Here is a 22962-nt window from a genome sequence, read left to right as displayed (position 1 = left end):
ATAAGAGAGCAAAGAAAGATAATGTAGTTTGAGAGCCTCTTGCCCACCCATTTCCTCATCTTGCTTCCAGGCCTTGTGGCCATAAATGCCACCACCACAATGATGGTCTTAGCCAGGACACAGGAAAGTGCAAGAGAAAAGATGTTTCCAAATGCTGCTTGTCGAAGAAGGCAGGTCACCTTGCTGGGTCGTCCAATGAACAGCAAGGAGCAAAGGAAGCAGAGCAAAAGGGAGATTAGCAGAAGGTAGGTAAGGTCCCGGTTGTTGGCTTTGACAATGGGGGTATTCTGGTGTCTAATAAATATTCCAAGTACCAGGGCTGCAATAAGAGCGAGAGAAAGTGCAGCAGAAGTCAAACTGATGCCTAAAAATTCATTGTAGACCAGGAAGCTTGTGGCTTTCAGAATACATTTGTTCTTATATTTGTTGGGATATTCATGTTCCGGACATTTTTCACACTTACGTGCATCTGTAGGAAGCAATTAGACTTTCAGTGTAACAGGTTTATATAACTTCCAGAGGCATCACATAGTTCCTATGGCTTAGTTCCTATTTTGTTTCTGGCTTCATCTGCAAACTAGGCAAACTTTTTTAAAAAAACTGACTGGTGATAGTTGGATACTCTTTGTGGAACAAGGATTTTGTTCAACTTAACAAGTAAAAGCTCTGCAGGACCTGGTACCTTTGTTGAAGTTCCTTCTGCCATATCAATTGCCCCAAGCCCTGCAGACTTTGGGAGGAAATAAACTTCTGTTGCTATTGTAGTGGTTATTGTTTTTGCATTTGTTGATGATGTGCACTGGGTTTGGAAAAGCCCACATTCCAAAACAAATAGTGCCAATTCTGGCTTGGGCTGAGTTGGATTGATAGAACCCTGGTTTGCCCCAAGTGAGTTGTACTACCTGGAGCACTCTGTTGCTGTGAGGTGGCAGTGTGTTGAGCTTCAGGCATCTCCTTCCACAAGGAGTAGTTAAGCAAAGGCACATTTTGCAGGATTGACTCCCAACTCTCCATCCCCTAATACCGCCCTTCCAGTCCTCCTCACAGTCCATCCAAGGTTGCAATATCACAGCAACTGCTCAGTCCTTCCATCATCCAAAGCTGGGCTGCAAATGGAGTCAGTAATGCAGGTGGAGCTGAGTCCTGGCTGGGGAAAAGTAAGCAGGGAGCCACAGCCAGCATAGCCCAAACTCACCCTAGGCCCAGCTGTGAAGGCTGCATTGCAGTATTTGATAGGCCAAGATGGTTGCTGTGGCAACAACATCTTGGGAAAGGGAGATAAGGAGGCCTAGTGGCCAGGTATGTACGTAGTGGAAGAGTCAGTATTCAATCTTGCAGGAAATTCCTTTGTATAAACCTTGCAGGGAATACAGGTTCAAAGGATTCCCTGTACCTCACATGATTGAACCCTTGGGTTATAGAAATACTTAACAAATATTGATCCCCCCCCCCATTTGATTCAGCGTCAGATTCAGGTAGGAGCACGTGCTCTCTGGATAGATTAAGTTCAGGTCAGCTCAATCTCAGCCCCAGGATCAGGATCCCACATTGGGGATTGTGGGGGAGCAGTGTGCACAGTTGCTGCTGTTGTTATAATACTTACTTTTACATCACCATAAGCTCCCAGGACAGACTACAGCAATTTTAAATAAGGATTAAAAACACTTAAAAAAATTACAGTCAAAGGAATATGGTAGGTCTTGAAAATATATATCAAAAAGGCCATGATATTGAGATGTGCTCCCAGCATACATTTGAATTAAGTCCCAAACAATAGATGACATATAATGGAAAATCCCATACCTGTCTGGTTTGAAATGGTCCCTTCTGGACACTGGAAACAGTCATGGCAACAAGGTGGTTCTCCATCACGGACTTTTTTGTGGTATCCAGGATGGCATCTTTCAGTGCACATAGAAGGAGGCAATGTCTAATCATAAATGCAAGGTAACACAGTTTAATTTAATTCATCTGAAGTTATTGATTTTGACTGGTTTTTGTTGTATTTTAATTTCAGTGATGCTTGTAAGTGTGAAAAAAATTCAGTGATATTATTAATAGTTTTTACAATGTTTTTACAAATCTCCTACTTGGAGATTTTTGATTTAAAAAAACAAATAAAAATAAAAGAAGATATCCGCTTCTGGGCATTGGCATTGCTAACATGTTGTTTGGATTGGGGTAAATGTTTGAGGGTTTGGTGCCATTAAAACAGGGGTCAGCAAACTTTCAGCAGGGGGATGGTCCACTGTCCCTCAGACCTTATGGTGGGCCAGACTATATTTTTTGGGGGGAAATGAACGAATTCCTATGCCCCACAAATAACCCAGAGTTGCATTTTAAATAAAAGGACACATTCTACTCATGTAAAAACACACTAATTCTCAGACCGTTCGCGGTGATTGGGCCGGATCCGGCCCTCGGACCTTAGTTTACCTACCCATACATTAAAAGCTTGCCATGCCATGCCATTAAAAGCATTCAAACTATTTCTTTTCAAAAAAAAAAAAAAAATTACCACTATCACTTACATATCATCTTTAGAATATTTTATATAAGTCTATATTACATTTCTTTGAGAAGCATTTTTGAGATTTCTAAGTTTGAGATCATTTTACATTATTACTGTAATTCTCCTCATTTTTTATCCTTGCCTGAGTTCAGTTTCAACCTTCAATGACCCATATTTTTACAATAACTTATTTCCAATATGTCACAATTGGAGAAACTCCAGCTATGCGGGCAATTTATTAGAATTCTCCAGAATTAAACAATTCCTTATTTCCCTTATTAGTACAATAGATTTTAACAAAACAAAAATTAAAGACCCTGAAGCCATTGAATTATACTCACAAAGGTCTCTTGGACAAAAAACATGTAAGCAACTTTTAACATACAGTCATAGCTACTTAGCATAGATTGGAAAAGAAGAAGCAAGACTGAAGGTAATTAAATGTGGAGTACCAACCTGGTTGAATTTGTTGGGCCATGTAATAGCACGTTCCTCAATGTTAACTGGCTGGTCTGAGAAAACTTGGGAATTTATCCTACCAACTTTCACTTTCCTGAAAGTGTTATTTGGGAAAGTAACCATGTTAACAATATCATATCCCATGGACAATTCCATGTTTTCATTTAAAAATATCTCCTCCCCAGAACTGTTGTTGAAATGGACTTTCCTCAAATGTGAATGGAGCTAAATAGAGAGACAAAACCTCAGGATTTACAAAAGAGAGCAATGTTTTACAAGCATGTTTCTGGTGCAACAGTTTGATACAATGCTATCCTTATGTCAGTGGTTTTCAACCAGTGTGCCATGGCACCCTGGGCTGCCTTGAATGATGGTCAGGCATGTCATGGGCAACCATGGCTTCCATCCCTCTTTCCTCTCTCCTCTGATGCTGTCTCATACCTCTGACTCTGAAAGGCTTTCACAACTGTTTGTTGCAGCAGCCCTGGCTACAAGCTCCCAAGGTGAATGGCGCCTCTGGGCTGGCCAGGGGGTGCTTCCCAGGCCCTTGTGGGACAGTGTGATGAGGCACCTCTCTTTGGGGTGGGGGAAGGCAGCAGTGGCTGCCCAGAGGACTCCCAAGGAGAGGGGAGAGAAGAGGAGGTTGAGGGAACACATCCCAAGGGAGGGTGTTTGAAAAGCGGTGAGGGGCTGCCTGCTCTGCAGGCAAGGGGTGACATAACTGGGATATTAAGCCCCACAGGCATGCCACAGAAAGAATGTAGATACTCAAGGGAGCCATGGACCTAAATATGTTGAAAAGCTCTGACTTACGTTGGCATTTTTGTGTCCCTGGAAGAAATTCATGCTATGTGTATGTATTAGCATTGGAAGGCCCTAATTACTTAATTACTGGGGTGCCTTCCTAGATTTCTAACATTACTTTCTTTTTCAATGCTACAGGTACTCACCACTTTGCAGTGAAAGAAAGAAAAATAATATGCTAGGGAGAAAGTCTTTTAAAAAGAGCAAAAAGTACTACACTTGATCTTAGCCAAAAGGCCGAGAAGACCTGTTTTAGAGGTAGATCTTAACCCTTGTTTCTCACAAAAGGGGACAGATCCTCCTAGCTCTCACCTGGGAATTTTCTTTTCTTTTCCCAACCTCCCAGCCTTTGAGTCTTATGTGTAAAATGGGTGACTAAAATTAGCTGCCACTAATCAGATACAAATCATTTGATAAAGGAGGTCCACATCATATTAATCAAATGTCAGTTTGTTTGTTTGCTTGCTTCATTTCATAGATAACTGAATAAGATGCTGCACATCTTCTTGAATTGATCACATGCACCAAGATTTCCATGGCACCAGTGATTTTCATATGACAAAGTACTCCAACAACATTTGAAGGGCAAATGTTTGGCAAAGGCTGATGTAAAGGGTCAGCATTCAGTCTTAGAGGACCATAGAACTGTGACAAAGCCTGATTATTATTCAATGAAATGTGAAGGTAGAAATATTCAGTAATAACTTATAACAAGATAAACACAAGGAGAGATTATTTTACATTGGCAGATCATGGATGATAGTGTTGAGTATAAATCCAATCAAATTCTTATAGGGAATCTCTGAACCACTTAATAATAATCTATGCTTCTATCAGTACTTTCTTTCAGGGTTCCATTCAACCTAAAGCAAATTATAGCCAACTGTCCATACTAGCTAATTGTAACCAATCTTAACTAATAATTTATGTTGAGTGTCCAATCTTCCTCACAATGTTGCAGGATAAAGTAAAACGATGTTTCCACAAAATTGTTTTTCACTTTTTAATATTTAGTTAGAGATCTGCAAATAATATATTTTCATGTAGAAATATATGTTCTGCTTAAAATCATTTTTCACTGAAAGGAAGCTTCAATGAAATATATGCCAGGTTTCTTACAAAGCCACTTGGACCAGTAAAGGGTTTATCAGTGTTTCCATAATACTATTATTAAAATTCCACTGTTTTGACACAATCAGATTCTCAAATAGCTAAAAAATAACTCACAGTTAAAGTAGTGCCACTAAATATAAAACATTACCTCCCAAGGTTCTACTGTCTGAAGGTCCAATCTTGCTATTCGTCTCACCAATGGCTTTCTGGAGGAGTAAATATCATGTAAAGCATGTGCCAAGGCATAGACTCCATTATAGATAGTGTAGCTCTCACCAGACATATCCAACTCAAACATTGTCTCTGGAAGACTTCCTAGCATTTCCTCCCCAGTACAGTTTTTGATATTTATTTCCCTCATAACAGAATTTGTGATGGAACACTGAAACATAACATTCCAGATTACCTGGATAAAAGCATCATTCTGGTGCTGGTAAGGATTAAAGGTCTGGAGAAAGTTCCGGAATCCTGGCACCTCATTTCCATGCATTACCATGGACAAAGAACCATGGAATAATTTGAAATTCCAGTTTGTATGAAGAAAAGGTGAGGTCAAATCGAAGTGGGCTGAAATGACCCAGACATACTCTAATGGCCTCTTCTTGAATGGTTCATGTATAGTCAATATGAACTGTAAAGGTTGCATAAGAGAAGTTTTCCCATATGCAATAATTACATTGGCTTTAGTCATACTAAGAGCTGTCAGGGTATCATTTTCATAAAACATCTGGTTTGTAGTTTTATTCACCCTCTCAATGAAAAGACCAGGCGCTATTTTTGTAAAAGCAACACAAATCCCATTCATACTAAATAGTGATTTCAAATTTCCCAAGACCTCAGGTGTAAAATTGTCATAGGAAACAATGAGTCCAACCCATGTCCATCTGAAATATCTGATCAAATGCACTATTCCTTCATACTGAGAAGCTTCAGCGGGGACCATTTGGTAGAAAAAAGGGAACCGAGTTGTATCCCTTAGCGCTGGGTCAACTGAGCTATAACTGAGCTGTTGAGAAAGAACATAAGGTGCGAAAAAGACTTTAAAACCTGGTTGCAGTTTAATTTTGTCACATAAAAGTAGGCACAGGTGAACTGGACTCTACCTTCAAAGAATTCTGAAGTCTTCCCTGGGCCCAGTCAGAGGAAAATAGAAGAATCCTAATAAAATAAATAACTAAGAAGTCACTGCTAACCACTTTTCTGTTCAGTCTCTTCCCATCACTGCTTAGCTGGTAATTTCTTCCAGCAGTTGTGAGAGGGGGGCAAACAATGTTATCCAGTATGCAGAGAGATAAAATAAAATTGAGAAATGCAGGTCATGTACTCCATACCAGAGTTACTAACATTTATTTGGCCCAAGATCCACATTGACCATCAGCCATCTCTTTGCAGCAGGAATGCAAACTTGGCTCTGCAACCATTGGTGCCTGGGGCCATGGGTGCCATGCAGCATGCATGGGCCTGGCACCTAAATTTGTAAGTGCCTAGCCCCTTCATGGGGAATTTTGTGGGTGCTTGGGCATCCATGACCCCAAGGAGTCTGCAAGGTGGGGGAGGGGACAAGAGGGTGGGAGGAAACCTGGTGGTTTGGAATGGGGCCCAGGGCCTGACCCTGTTGCATTATTATTATTATTATTTTGTCTTTTGTGTTAGCACCATTATTTATTTGTTAATTTCCAATTCCACATTCCATTTGTATACCAGACAGAACATGTTTGGGCTTTCCTGCACATCAATACAAATCCCATGTAAAGAATTTGCTGAAGAACTCATTTAGTGGTTTACTTTAATCATCGCATTATTATGTACTGTAAAGTACATTTAGTAATTTACCACCCTAATGACCATTTTGTTTGTTTGTCATGCCGTGTTTTATGATTTACGTGTATATAATTTTGTAACAAGAAATTAAAAGCATTTTAAAATTAAAATAAATAAATTAGAAAACAATCAGTATTATATATTAATCAACAGTCATAATATTCTTTCTAAACCTTCCAATTTCCAGTTTCTATGCATATGTACTCCATAGTTTCTACCAATATGCCCAGTGTCTTGATCACTTATGCACACAGAGCTATTTCCATCAAAATTATTATTATTATTTCTTTCTTTTGGGGTCCCCCTCTTTCATTTGGTATTCTTGTGCAAACATGTGTGAGAGGGAGGAAAGAGAGAGGAAGTGAAATCACACCTTCATGTCTCCTTCTGTGAAGCATCTGTTGATCTATTGCAAGAGATGTCTATCATATAAGAAGTCAAGTAGTCAGTCCTGTCCTAAAAACAGCAAAAAGTGTGCAAAGTTACTTCATCTGGAAGACTCCATTTAGTGTGTTTATCTCCCTGACGTGAGCTCTTCCAATCAAATGTTTGACAGATTCAACAAGAGGTTGTTTCCTCCATAATGAATTGGTGAAGAACATGGTTCTGCATATCCTTACCTGTGGCAGCTTATAGAGGCCTAAAATAGCAGCTATCTGCATGTGAGCATCAGAGGATAGCCCACCAACAACTGCTGACATTTTATATTGCTTTCCACACCTGAAATTAGGAAATCTTTCTTTTTGAGATGATGGCCGGGTGAGGATGATATCATAGTTCATTTTTTCATCTAAGAAATTATCATAGATGTGGTACCCAATGGTAATATTTGGCAAGAGTTTCGGATTATTGTTGATCTCATTGACAGCAAAATTGATGGCGAAGGCATGCTGGAAGTTCTTCAACATCGGCCTAAAATGAGAGTCATTGACTTAGATTTTTTTGATACATCTTTTAGCTGCTTCATTTGCATTCTCAAGACTCTCATAGGAAACATGATTCAAACCCACAAGAAAACAGAAAGCAAAAGCATAAAAATAAAATTTTAGAGTTCATCAGAATAACTCACTATTGGCTGATTTCTGGGGAACCAGAATAGAAAGATTTTTCTCTTATGTTGCCTGGTAGTCACACATACACGAAATGGCCAGTTAAAGGCTTTACATAACTTCCAGAGAAAGAGAATTGCTCTGTTAAGGGGCATCCATAGAAACATGGCTTTGCTGTTTAAATATGATATTTGAAATACGCACACACACACACACACACATACAGAGAGAGAGAGAGAGATATGCATTGCATACACAGTGCACTATGAACAGAATAATGGAGGAGTTGAACTGCAACAAGTAGATCTGAACCATTCTTTCAAATTGCATATGCAACTGGCTTTGTTGCTGACACCTCCTTCTCAACAAGGCATTTGGTTTCCAGTTAACCTATTATACTATAGGAGATTTCCATGTTCATTCAATTTCCAGATTTCCAGGAAATTACAGCTTCCGGGGGCCACATCCTTTACAGATGTGTTATTTAGGCAATATTGATACAGTATGGTGTCCTATCCTGCACTTAATTCTAACTTCACCACTGTCTTGGAGCTGGATTTCATTTTAATGCCATTTATTCTTATTGTTTATTTTCTTCCTCTTTGCCTATGCACCCCTGCCAATTAAGTATAATGCCACATACATCTAAAGGCATTTATCCTAGCCAAAGGAAGTATCAGTTTTTCAGATACTATAGGAGTCTGTGTTTGATGATGCAATGAAATACCCCTCTAGAAGTTCTGGTGAACATGTAAAATAGTCTAATAGGCACCATTCACTTCATATGACTCCACACTGGCATATGCTACAGTTGCCATGAAAGTTATTGCTATGGTACTGAGTAGAGCTAATAAATTGTTCTCACCACCAAGTTACTTAGCCCTGATATTAAGGTATCAAACTTGGAATTTGCCCTACATTCAAATAAAATAACAGACTTACTGAAACATCCTGTTCTTGAAATTTATGGGTATAACTGTGAAGTTCTCATGTATATTAACAAGAGCATGCAATGATAAAAGTCCACCAATGACATGGTCACCAGGCTTATAATAATCAAACTGAGAACTATCTCTTTCTCCTCTGTGGCATCCCTTCGCGTTCTTGCTGATGGCTTGAGGCAGCATCAGAAGCAACAGAATAAAGAACAACATTATGGATCATTGTAAAAAGAGACAGTGGAAATTATACTGAGCAGTATCTATGCGCTTATTCTATCCTGAGCATCTAATCTGAGATTACATAACCTCACATTCAAAGGCTATGTAAGGACATGCAACTTTGCCTTTCCCCCTTTATTTTATTCATAATGTCAATAATTTTGAAAGTTATATCTGTAAATCCTTTGGGGCTTCAGCACACGCTGAATTACAGTACTTCTGATAATTACAGAGAAGCTAGGCATCTTTCAAAAGCTGCAGAATTAAACTGCAACCCAAACATACATGCTTTACCTTAAAATAACGTTATTTTATAGTATGTTGTAGTAGAAGATATTCTACTTGTCTGGTCAAAATACCAATTCAAGGTGGCTTACAATATCATAAAAATAAGATAACACATGGGTTTCTTTAAAAAAAATAATTATTGGAAAAACAAACAAACGGAAATACCGGAGTAAAAAAATTAAAGGAACTGTTTTCTTTTCTTTCTTTCTTTCTTTTAAAAAAGCTCACAATTTATAAAACAGTTATAACTTTCCCTCACAAGATTCTTCATACTCAGAGGAATTTGCCTGACTGCATTACTAGCAAAGTCAATTTATTTTGACATAAGTTTTCATCAGATGCATGAAGTCATATTCTCAGTCAGCAGGGTACAGTGTATTCATATTTGGGGGTGGGCAGTAAAGGGGGATTCACAGAAGAACCCTATGAAGGGGGGTGTATTATGGCCATTCTGCAAAAGGGCAGTTGAGAAAGTGTGACCTGTCTGATTTCACCTAGTGACAGAAAAATGTTATTAACCAGGAACCGAATTTTGCAGTCACTACACGGAATTGCATGATGCTGAAGGCAACAATCCAGAGGCCCTGTCATGAAATAAGGATTGCAGAGTTAGCTGTGTCACATCCAGTGCAGATGTTATGCTAGGCATACCCTTGTCAGACACACTTTTGGCACTGGTGTAAATATGGCCTACCTGAACTTTGCTCCTCCAAAGAAATGGGGAACTTATCCAATCAGTGTTCCTATTTGCATAGAAGAGCCTCACACATCTATTTGTATACATGTGCAGGGCCCTGACACCAAATGTGTGATGGCGATGGACACAGGTCATGTATGGATATGGACGGGCATAGCCAAAAGACAGAAACCTCACATATTGAAGGAGCGTAAGACCTAATATACCCCATGCCATGCAACTGACTTAAGAATCAAAATATCAGTGCTTGGACAGACTAATGCTGCCTCCTCTGAACTGCAGCGATTTCCTCCTCTCCTGTCAGTCACCCCACCCTTTATCCCATACTGTTCAGGAAATCTGACCCCCCCCCCCCGCATGCATTGTTCTATGCCAGCCATGAGAAGGAGGCGCCACCGCCACCCTAAAGGCCTGGCTCGGGTGCAGCTTGCCTTGCCTCCCTGCGGCCCTAGCCTCAATGAGTGTCCACAGAATCAGATGACCTTTGCCTTAATTTAATATTCCCATTCTTATTGGTGAGCAAGCAAATTTCCGAATGTCTTTTTTAATTCCTTTTTTTTTTTATTCCTACACATGTTTCAGGCATTAAGATATGCACCTTTATGGACCTGAAGGAAGCCTCTGAATAAGTGCAGAGGCACTGTGGGTTAAACCACAGAGCCTAGGGCTTGCTGATCAGAAGGTCGGCGGTTCGAATCCCCATGACAAGGTGAGCTCCCGTTGCTCTGTCCCAGCTCCTGCCAACCTAGCAGTTCAAAAGCACGTCAAAGTGCAAGTAGATAAATAGGTACCGCTCTGGCAGGAAGGTAAACAGCATTTCCGTGCACTGCTCTGGTTCACCAGAAGCTGCTTAGTCATGTTGGCCACATGACCCAGAAGCTGTACGCCGGCTCCCTCGGCCAATAAAGCAAGATGAGTGCCGCAACGCCAGAGTCATCCGCGACTGGACCTAATGGTCAGGGGTCCCTTTACCTTTACTTTACCTTTCTAGGTTAGTATGATGTGTCACCATTTATTAAAGCCTGAACGGAATAAACATGTGCAGACATTCTTAATATTAGTGTATTTTTCATATCTGATTCTATCTATACAACTTTTTTTAAAAATGATTTTTTATTAAGATTTTAAAGGTTACAAAAGAAAAATAAAACAATCGAAGAAAAGAAAAAAATGAAAAAAACAGTACATATAAAAAGAAAAAAAAGAAAAAACATCATCAAAAAACAGGAAAAAGAAATAAAAAACAAGTCAAACCTTTAACTCACTTACTTACATTCACTTATTTCCTTAACTTCCTCCCACCTCCCATTTTTGTATTCTAATTCAATTAGATATTCCAGCAAATCCTTCCAGCTTTGTTTTTATCCTAATAATTTAACTTAGCATACTATAATTCCCCTCTTTGTATTCTAATTCATATAAATATTTCAAAAAATCCTTCATCTTGTTTTTATCCTTATATCTTATCTTAATATACTAGGTTAGAAATGTCCACCATTCACCAATACACTGTTGTGGCAAAATTGTGTTCTCTAGGGACTGGAGTTACATTATGGTGTTTAATATTAAGTCAAACTATTGGACTGCCTAGTCCAACACATTCCATCCTGGATTGGACTTGCGATACAAGCAGATGTGTCCCATTATTGCAAAACCATAATAAGGACACAACTGCATAAACAGTTCTGTCGTTTATCAGGACAGGCAAGGGATGGCCTTGGCTCCCCAGGGGAACAACGAAAACACATCAGAACTTTATCTTATGTGCTGACCACAAAATACGCACAAGACCAATGTCCGGGGAAAATGCCAAAAGTGTGTTCCTGGAGATTATGATGTCTTCCCAGATAAGAGTAGGAAGAGGAAGATCCTTTTATGGTCAGGAGTGCAGGGAGGAAGATCCTTTTATGGTTGAGAGTACCAGGGCAGGAACATATGTGATGTCAACCTGCGTACGTAGGCCGACGTGGTTGGGCTCCTAGGGGAGGAGTGAGAGGGTGCCTGGAGGATATATAAACTGCATGAAACCTGTTATTTCTTTGGACTTGCTGGGGACTAATCACGCAAGTGCCTTCTGCTATCCAGAGAGCAGAATAAACTCTTTGAACCAACCTCGGTGTCATTTTGACTTCCTTCCTCCTGTCCCGGAGCAACGCAGACTCAATCGGTGAACTCCAATAAGGCTACAATATGTCCTGATTTCTACCCTCACCCCTCCTAAACACCTTTCAGTTGGCCTAATTTTGTAGTCAATTTTAGTTTCTGGACTTTTAAAGGGCAGCATGCACAGTGGGAATTATCATAGTCCAGTCTGGATGATTTTTTTCTATGTAAGGGTGTAAATTTGGGTGATAATTGTGAACACACTGTTGTTGTTGTTGTTGTTGTTGTTGTTTAGTCATTTAGTCGTGACCCCATGGACCAGAGCATGCCAGGCACTCCTGTCTTTCACTGCCTCCCGCAGTTTGGTCAAACTCATGTTTGTAGCTTCGAGAACACTGTTCAACCATCTCACCCTCTGTCGTTCCCTTCTCCTTGTGCCCACAATATTTACCAACATCAGAGTCTTTTCCAAGGACTCTTCTCTTCTCATGAGGTGGCCAAAGTATTGGAGCCTCAACTTCAGGATCATCCTTCCAGTGAGAACTCAGGGCTGATTTCCTTAAGAATGGATAGGTTTGATCTTCTTGCAGACCATAGGACTCTCAAGAGTCTCCTCCAGCACCAGAATTCAAAAACATCAATTCTTCAGTGATCAACCTTCTTTATGGTCCAGATTCCATACATCACTACTGGGAAAACCAAGCTTTAACTATACGGACCTTTGTCAGCAAGGTGATGTCTCTGCTTTTTAAGTTGCTGTCTAGGTTTGTCATTGCTTTTCTCCCAAGAAGCAGGTGTCTTTTAATTTTGTGACTGCTGTCACCAACTGCAGTGATCATGGAGCCCAAGAAAGTAAAATCTCTCACCGCCTCCATTTCTTCCCCTTCTATTTGCCAGGAGGTGATGGGACCAGTGGCCATGATCTTAGTTTTTTTGATGTTGAGCGTCAGACCATCTTTTGCACTCTCCTCTTTCACCCTCATTAAGAGGTTCTTTAATTCCTCCTCACTTTTCACTAGTGAACACACTAGGGGAAAAATATATTGGGTGTGTGCCAACTATGATCTCATATACAACAAATTTTCAAGTGTAACATACATTATGCATCTCTCTAATTATTTCAGTGCTATCACATGAACTGATTTTTTTTTTATTCAGTGTTTTTTCTCTTGTATGCAGAGGGGCACCCATGAAGGACTCTACAAATTCCTGTGTTTATACCAATGCCTTTCATGCAGTCAGTTTCTAGGAATAGAATAGTGTGATTTCCCTATGTTATTTTGTGAAATTGTTTTTCCTAAAGAAGTTGCTCTTTGTGTTTACTTCTGGCCTTAGAAAAATAATAAACATTTTGGGGGCAAAAATGCAACCAAGTAACCCAGCACTGGACACCAAAATAGAGAAGATCTCCACAGCCACCATGTATTTCCCCTTGGTGCTCAGATAGGTTGGAATGAAGGATATCCAAACACTGCAAAACATCAGCATGCTAAAAGTAATAAACTTGGCTTCATTGAAATTATCAGGCAGCTTTCTGGCTAAGAAGGCCACTGTGAAGCTGATACTGGCTTGAAAGCCCATGTAGCCCAGGACCATGTAAAACATAGCCTCTGAGCCTTCATTACATTGTACTACAATCAGCCCAGACTGTGAGACCATATCAAGATCTGGGAAAGGGGGAGATGTGAATAGCCAGATGGCACAGATGACAGCTTGAATAAGAGAGCAAAAAAGGATAATGCAGTTGGATAGTCTCTTGCCTACCCATTTCCTCATCTTGCTTCCAGGACTTCTGGCCATAAATGCTACAACCACAGTGGTTGTTTTGGCCAATACACAAGAAAGTGCAAGTGAAAAGATGTTTCCAAAAGCAGCTTGTCGGAAAAGGCAGGTTGTTATTCTGGGTCGTCCAATGAACAGCAAGGAGCAAATGAAACAAAGCAAAAGGGAGATTAGCAGAAGGTAGGTAAGGCTCCGGTTGTTGGCTTTGACAACTGGTGTCTTCTGGTGTTTAATGAAGGTTGCAAGCACCAGGACTGTGAGGAGAGCAAAAGTAAGTCCAGTGGAAGCCAACCCTTTCCCTAAAGGTTCATCATAGGCTAGAAAAGTTGTAACCTTAGGGATACATTTGTTTTGTTTCTTGTTTGGATGTTCAGCTTCTTGGCATATTTCACACTGATATGCATCTGTAAAAAAACCACATAAATTTCCTGTATGGCAGAGCTTTTCAGCATGCAGCCTATATCATGCAACACAGCACATCAGTCAATAATCTACAAAAGCTAAATAATCCCTATTCTGATGTCCGATATTGTTCTGGGAAGTGGGGCAAATTTGCAGCTGGCATGAAGCCCCCACTGTTATGTGGTTTGCTGGTGTGCAAACAGACATAGTGTGTACAGCACACCAACACACTGAAAGGAGCATTATTTAAGCCCATCCAGCCTCCTTTTTCTTGTTTGGCACCCTCCCACCCTTTTCTGCATTGTGGCTGCTGTAGTCACTTTGGAGCTGAGTAGGAATTTTTGGCTGGCTTGTCTAGATTTGTGAGAAAGTCCCTCTCCCCTCCTTTTCCATACTGTAGGATTGGAATAGGAGATTGTTAGGTGATCTGCCTTAATACTTGGGTAGTCATGCTGATTGGTTGATTTGACTATATTGTTCAATTGGCTGATATTTAATTTGGCATTTCAGTTTCATGTGTTTAAATAGGTGAATCTGGTCACTTTGGCAGAAACGTGGGGAAAGGAACTTCATAGGGCAGGTTGATGACACACTTTGACATAGGTGCAAAATCTTAGGGGCCAAGGGGGCTTGAGCCCTCTCTCCCATAAAATATTTGAGGGGCAAGTTGATGGGCATCACCATTCAAATTGTATGCATGCACCATGTCATATGATTGATTATGTGGGGCAGGGCTTACCTGCCCCCCCAATATTTTATTCAAGTTGGCACCCCTTCACTTAGGCTACCTTGTGGGTGGGTGGTCCCTCTCAAAGCTGTACCTGAAGGATGCACAGCCTGGGAGCAGGATAGGGACTGTCGTTGATGCCAAATTTCCTCATTCAGACAGTTGTAAGGCTTGAAGGGTGGTGATGATATAAGACTTCCTCTACTCACATTCAGTGTGTGGCTCAGGTAAGCGGTCAGTGGATAGGCTTGCATGGTTTTGTCACCTTTACAGCCACGGGATTTCTTATTCTGAGCCAGTTCCCTCCCCTATAGTTTTTTCTGTAGGATTTGTATGTAACGTTTAATAAATAGATCCTTTTTCATCCTAGCTGTATGTGCCTATTTATTTCAGCCTTAGGCCAAAAATATTTTATCATTGTGTTCTGACTGATCTGAAAATATAATGTAGAGGTTAAGCATCTAGTAATATACAGCTCATGTCTGGTTGGTTTTGTGTGGTGGAATGCTAACTTTTTAACCCCACCACCACACACACACATTGTCAACATAACTACACATTATCTTATCCAATGCGGCCAATTGATCTGAATGAAAAATTCAGGCATATAATATAGGCCCTCTATTAAAAACAATTAACATTTGAAATACTATAGTTTGGATAGCGCCTCTGAAATTACCTACCTGTCTGTTGTGAAATGGTCCCCTCTGGGCACTGAGAACAATAATAGCAGCAAGATGGTTCACTCTCATGAACTTTTTTGTGGTATCCAGGGGGGCATCTTTCAGTGCACATAGAAGGAGGCAATGCCTAACCATAAAAAGAAGAAAATACAGTTCGGTGAATTTCAGTTTATAAATTCATTTCTCTGTATTTTAGCCTGAAGTTGTATATTTAACCTCATTTTAAAAAGACAATGACAAAGTGATCACACTCCAGTGTTTAAAATAAAATAACTAGGTATAAAACTTGGGCAGAAAACCTTGTCCCACTCACATGCAATGTCAAAGTACTATGCGTAATCTAACTGGTCCACCATTGAGATATTTATGTATCATTTTAAAGTGAAGTTATCAGGTTGATTCAGTTGATCCAAATAACAGAGGCAGTTTAGGTTTATTTATTTTTTCTACATAGGTCAATCTGGTATGTGCCAAAATCAAGTTCTTCGTCACTAAAGCCTTTAGTTATTAGAGGTAAGTGAATAAGCTCTTTCATGGCAAATTGAGAGGATTTTTTAAAACAAACAAACAAGCAAGCAAACAAACAAACAAACAACCCCCCCCCCAAAAAAACCCCCTCATGTCTTGAGAAACAATGGAACTCATTCATTTCATTTTCTAGATTGAATCCCACAGATTTTGGGAAACTATGAAAAATGACAAATTATTAAAATCTGAATTACCCACCTGGTTGAAGATGTTGGGCCATATAATGGCATCTTTCTTAATGGTAATTTTTTCATTAGAAGAAGACTGGAAATCTACCCTTCCAACTCTTACTCGGATGAAAGATTTATTTGGAAAAGTAACCAAGTTAACAATATCATATGATCCAGTAGACAATTCCATGTTTTCATTAAAGAATACCTCCTCCCCAGCACTATTGTTGAAATGAATTTTTCTCAAAAATGCCTGGAGCTAGATGGGAAAACCAAATCTCAGGATTTATAAATATTTATTGTTAGTTATATATTAATGCCATTCAACACACACACACACAGAGAGAGAGAGAGAGAGAGAGAGAGAGAGAGAGATCAGTTTCATAACAAAATTTCACTATCATAACAGTAGATAGTTTTTCCCCCTACTGCTATCAGGAACTGGAGTATTTGTTGCTCAGCACTTAGCTTAATAACTTTGCAAGGAAGCTGAATATTGTTTTTGTTGAAACATTGTATTGCTAAATTGTTGCACTCCTATTTTACTCCTGTGGTTTTTGTTTGTTTGTTTAGCAAATTTATCATTATAATGAACTGTATATTAATTAAATTGTAATATTGTGTACAACCCACCAGAGCAGGTTTTAGTGTGCCATGTTGCTGGGGGTGCAACAACAATGCTCTAGAACAGAGTTTGAGAGATGGGGGGGGTCACTGAATTTTAACATCACACAGGGTGCCACTGAAATTTGCGAGCCCAAAGACTGCCACTGAACCCACCCTCGACAGTTTGATAGAGGGCAGGCTATAAGCACAAATACACACAAAAAACTAAAAAAAAATGAAATCGTTAAGAACAAAACCCTTGCACCACTCTACAGTGTGCCTATAGCCTCACCATTAGCTATATAAATATTTGTTATCATTTGTTGATTTTAAGAATGGATTTATTTTATGAATTATTTTTATCTTATTTGAGGTTGCTGTAAAGTGGCCTGTGACCTATGCAAGGGCATTATATTAATCATCTAAATAAATAATTACAAATTTAAAAGCAAGTATGGTATCAACTCTGCAGAGCAAAACAGATTACAGTGGTAGCTCAACTTACAAATGCCTCAGGTTACAAATGCTTCAGGTTACAAACTCTGCTAACCTGCAAGAGTTACCTCAAGTTGAGAACTTTGCCCCAGGATGGGAATGAAAATTGTGTGCCGGGGGCGCAGCGGCAGCAAGAAGCCCCATTAGTGAAAGCACGCCTCTAGTTAAGAACAGTTTCAGGTTAAGAACGGACCTCTGGAATGAATTAAGTTCGTAACTAGAGGTACCACTGTATGTACCTCCAAGAGAAGCCAACACTTTAACAGATTATTGACCAAAGGTTGAGTAAGGTGTCACCAGAAGATCATACAAGTAGAGGTGTTGGATAAGCAGATGAATCTACTTTGATACTAGAAGGCCCACATCTTGGGTGGAACAACAACCCACCAACAGTCTTAGTTGTCTACCTTCTCTCTAATTGTACTTCAGTAAAAAAAAAAAAAGCATCTCCTTCTGATTTCAGTGATAGCTACTATATGATTGCTACACTGAGATTTCCAAGCTACCATTTGGCAGCTAAAGCAACTGAAGCTATAAATCAGGAATGAGGAACCTTTGGCCCTCCAGTTCTTGTTTGACTACTGTTCTCATCACCCCTGAGAAAGGATGGGAAAGAAATTCAATTTTATTTGCATTTCAATGAGAAACTAACCCAATTCATTCTTCTTGAACTAATCACACACACACATCTATGTCCTTAAAACTGTCAGTTTTCTGAATACTGTGGTGTAGTTCTCCATCCAAACAACGTGCACAAAATGCACACATTGGGGAAAATGTGTATAAAATTCAAACAGTACTGAGAATAACATACAAAAATGCAGTACTTTAGCAGAAATCTTTCTTTCTTTCTTTCTTTCTTTCTTTCTTTCTTTCTTTCTTTCCATATTAGGTAAAACTACAGACAAAAATGTGTTTGTTAGGAAATAATCACACTAGATAAGAGGGCTTAACAAATTGTTGCAGACATGCAGGCACTGACTGGAAAAATGAGAAATGGGGAGAAAGTGAAATTGATAGATTTGTCCATCTCAAGCTCCAGCATCAAGGTATCTGGAGCTAATGGAAGAGAGTTCAACAGCAACTGGAGGTTCATAGATTCCTTATCCTGCACTGGGCTCCTTTGAGACAAGAAAGGGTGATATATAAATTTAATTAATAAATAAAATTGCCACTATAAATGCATTCAAAACAAGAGAAAGTCCTACGCATTGCCAGATTACATGTGTCAGATGAGGATCACCTCTCATTCTAAGAGTAGCTACTGAGCATCATTTGGGAACTTGCAGTCTTTCACAGAAAGTCTGTGAAACTTCATTATGGTTACTTATTTACTAAATGACTTTGGTGAAGGTGTTTGAAGTCCATCAAAGATTCAGTATTTCTGACCTTCACTAGCAACATGTGTAACACTAGCGCACCCATTGCAAAAGTACTGAGACTAAATATCTCATATTACCTCCCATGGCAGCAGTGCCCAATGATCCAATCCAGCAGGTTTTCCCCTCACTCTTTGCCCTTGTGCACGAAAAGCATGTAAAGCATGTGCCAAAGCATGGACTGCATTGTAGATACTATAGCTCTGATCAGACATGCTCATTTCAAGCACAGTCCCAGGAAGACTATTTAACTTTTCCTTGCCTGTACAGTGCTTTTTATTTAGAGTTCTGCACTGAAATGCAGCTTCCCAAAACATTTTCATAAAGAAACTATTTTGGTGCTGGTGAGGGTCATACATCTGAAGAAAACTCTGAAATCCTGGTACATGGTTTTTGTGGATTGTCATGAACAAGGAGCCATGGAAGTATTTCAGGTTCCAGTTATTCCAAATAACACTTGAGGTGAAATCACACTGGACTGTGGTAATCCAAACCTTCTCTTTGGGTTTCCTTCCCAAGTAATACTCACTATACAGCATCATCTGTAAACCTTGCATTGAGTAAGTGTCTCCATACGCAACAATCACATTGGCTTTGGTCCTATGAAGAGTTGCCAGGATATTTCCCTTAGAAAATATATTCCATGTACTAGAGGATTGGAGGAAGACTAATGGTGCCTTCTCTGCAAAGGCAACACAGATGCCATTCTCACTGAGCATACGTTTCATACTTTGCACAAACTGTTCACCACTGTCATCATCTGAAACAATAAGGCCAATCCATACCCATCCCAAATATTTTATCAAGTGCACTATCCCTTCATTCTGGGTATTGTCGTTTGGGACCATTTGGTAGGCAAAAGGGAAATAGGTTTTATCGCTCAGTACTGGGTGAAATGAGCCATAACTGAGCTGAAAAGAGAGGGAAATGCAGTATTTTAAGCTGTGAAAGTTGTTGTTGTTATTTTAGAAAGTTGAACCCATAAAACATTTACTGAGAATGTTCTGCAGTATATCACAGATGTTCTATTAAAAACTGGACATAGTGAATAGAAGATGGGTTTGATATGTAACATATATATATTATATACATATTCACAACTTAAATATTCAGTAAAACAACTTTATTAAAACAACACATTACCTAAAACAGACAGGTAGAGTAATCAAGAGAATTTTTGTGTAAGCAGATATGTCTTCAAAAGTCAGTGGAATGCCAATATAGATGGGGCCTATTGCTATTTCAGCAGCGTGTCATAAATAAACAAACAAAAATGAGAATATCATGCCTCTTAAAAAATGCAGGTTGAAACAAAAAGAGTGGGTACTCTCTACTTTTCCAAAAAAGAAAAAAACAAACTGCTCAAAGAAGGCTGGCAACAACTCATTTGTCATATAAAAAGCATATTCTAGTTTGAAATACATGATATAGTTGGGCATACAACTACAGTGCAGTGCACATACAACTTGATCTTCATATGGTGCAGTTTCTGTAAGTTGCTCATGCACCAAATAAAGGCAGTACATTTCTGCTGGTGGAAATACATGTCTCAACCTAGGCTGAAAGAAACTCAGACTGCTTAAAGAACATAGAAATCCATATAAAAATAGATGAGATTTCAAAAGGGGAATCACAGCAGGATGCACAAATTAGATTTCTGATCACTCATCTATATAAACCCATATCTCTGGTGGTTTTTTGTACTTAAACATGAGAAATTTCAATGTGTCAAACATGAGAAACATTGAAATTTCATCTCTTGCACAGTTATCTGTAAACTTCCTCTCCACACAACCCTACCTGTGGAATCTGGTAGAGGCTTAAGATAGTGGCTATCTGCATAGAAGCTTCAGAGCCAAGTGCTCCAATGACTGCCAGCATCTTTTGCATTCTGCACATGGAATTAGGGAAGCTGTTTTTCTTTGCTGACAGCAAGGACATTGTGATATCATAGTTTAATCTTGATTGGAACATATTATCATAGATCTGGAATCCCAGAGTAGAATTGGGTAGAAGGTTTGAATCTTTGTTGATTTCATCAATAGCAAAATTGAAGGCAAAGACATGCTGATAATTCTTTTTCATCAACCTGCAAAGACAGCAATATATATTTTTTATTTGCACAGCACTTCTTTCTCTCACCTACTCGCTGGTTGCAAAGAGACCCAATTGATAATGTATTTCACAGCTGATAACCACCATGGCTCAGAAAGAGAAGACAAAGGTTTTGTCTTATGCTTTTTCAAAATACCCGCACACAGCTACGTGGTTATAAAACTGTACGGTTTGAGTGGATATCCAGAAATCTGGTCATGCAAAGGTCATTGAACAGATCTTAAACACTGTAGTTATTTTACATGTATATGACTATAGTCTTCTCCATTGAAAAGCACTGACAGCAATATAACAGAGAGCAGCCATTTCAGACCTGAAACACACTTTCATTTTGTATTTGGAATTCATTTTGCAATCTGCGTACATAGTTGAGTTACAGAAATCAATAAGTGTACACATGCATAGTGAGAGTGTGTGCACCTGTATTTTGTGTAATTTGTGAACACATATCGTTATTTAAGACTGACCTTCATTACAAGAAAGGCATGCACTTTGGGAACAGACACATAGATATTGGGGTGACGTCCAACTTTACGATTCTAGGATTAATCCACGTTGGGAGCCTGAGTCAACTCCCCGTGATTGATATAGAAGCTCCACACTCTTCTAGGTCCTCCAACTCAGTGCTCAAGGCTGGTGCCATGACCTACTGGCCTCGCTGGGCATGTGCCATGGCCCAACACCCCTCAGCCAGCATATTAGGAGTGCTGAATTATTTCAGCAGCAGAATTTGGGGTTTTAATACATGTTTATTTATTCACTTTCCTCCCTTTCCTCCAGGGAGCCCTTGGTGACATCAGTGATTTTCCGCTGCATATTAACAGTTCCAAATTACCCCGGGTTAGGCTGAGAGAGGTACTGATTGGCCCAAGGTCACCCAGAGAGCTTCATAGCTGAGTTTTGATCCTGGGTCTCTTCCCAGTGCTAGTGCATCACTCTAACCACTACATCACACTGGCAAAGTTATTTACCGCATAGACACAAATAAGCCTGAGTCTTAGCTATGGTTTCTGCATTGCAAGACTTGGACTGGATGTTCCTTTGGGTCCCTTCCAACTCTACAGTTCTATGATTCTATGATTCCTAGGATCTCTTGTGCAAACTTATAATAACTATTACAAATCTATTTTACACCAAACATTTTGGGGATATTTACTACATGCTATTTTCTGTCCATTGGTGCCGCAGCCTACAAATTCCCAAGCAACAGCCCAATCCACACAAGCTTTTACTACAGAAACATGTGCCTAAGTACTTACACTTAGGACTTACTTATGGGACATTTAACCCACTACAAAGGGTTTCTTTCACTGCTTCAGTGTTCTCCCAAACAATCAAAATCAATCTTCTCTCAATCAAAAACCCACGACACATTCAATGTGCTATTGCAAAGCTTTCAGATGCAGGCTGGTGAAAAATTGTTCTGTTGTCAAACTGTGAGCTGAGTAAAACAATCTCTTGCGCGGCAGTGGATGAAGTGGTCTTCATTTGCCTCCACTCCCCCGTGCTCTGAAGGTTGTATAAATTGGCCTTAAATGCTCAGAATCTGGGTTTACCTTTATACAGTCACTAATTTGGGTTGATATTCATTCACAATGACCGCTCCCCACTTAAAACGGGGGGCGCCCTTTGCGTGGACGCATGCAGCCCTGGATCTGGAGTGGCCCCATCAGCATAGGCTTTGCCTTCCCTCAGGTGGGATACCTGGAGGTCCCCGCCTACCCCAGTGAGTTGTCCAATCCCACCTGGGGGAAGCGTTGCCAGGGAAACCAGGCCAGGTAGGGGGAGGGATTACCTGCCCACACAATAGAGGGTGGATCTTAATTGGTAATCCTCACTTGGCTCCAGAGCTTCTCCCACCCTACCCACCCTCAGTTAATGTCTTCTTTTGCAGGTTAACTTTTCTTCATAGGTTTTGCAGGTTAACCTGTCTCCACAGGTATGCGGGCGCTGCTACGATAAGGTCGCTGTTAAAGGGCCGGAAAGGAATTTCCCTGCATTGGCAGGTTTCGCCTTTCCCGTAGCAAAACGTCACAACTTTGGCGGTATCAGGCCTTGGGCGGAATCCT

At 39.9% G+C, this 22962-nt stretch overlaps 1 protein-coding gene across 1 annotated transcript; it reads right to left on the bottom strand.

Annotated features, from left to right (window-relative positions):
• Positions 1–12880: 12880 nt before the first annotated feature.
• Positions 12881–16588, bottom strand: LOC307200133 (vomeronasal type-2 receptor 26-like). Its single transcript, XM_079948531.1, has 3 exons — positions 16327–16588; positions 15601–15727; positions 12881–14192 (listed from the first exon to the last, which is right to left on the bottom strand). Exons 1-3 carry the CDS (start codon positions 16486–16488, stop codon positions 13282–13284), a joined length of 1200 nt encoding a protein of 399 aa, XP_079804657.1. The 5' UTR covers positions 16489–16588; the 3' UTR covers positions 12881–13281.
• Positions 16589–22962: the final 6374 nt, after the last annotated feature.

The sequence above is a fragment of the Podarcis cretensis genome (assembly GCF_951804945.1).
Source record: "Podarcis cretensis genome assembly, chromosome: 13".
Classification (NCBI taxonomy): Eukaryota; Metazoa; Chordata; class Lepidosauria; order Squamata; family Lacertidae; genus Podarcis; species Podarcis cretensis.
The sequence above is the reverse complement of the archived record's forward strand: the minus strand, read 5'-3'. Positions and strand labels throughout refer to the sequence as shown.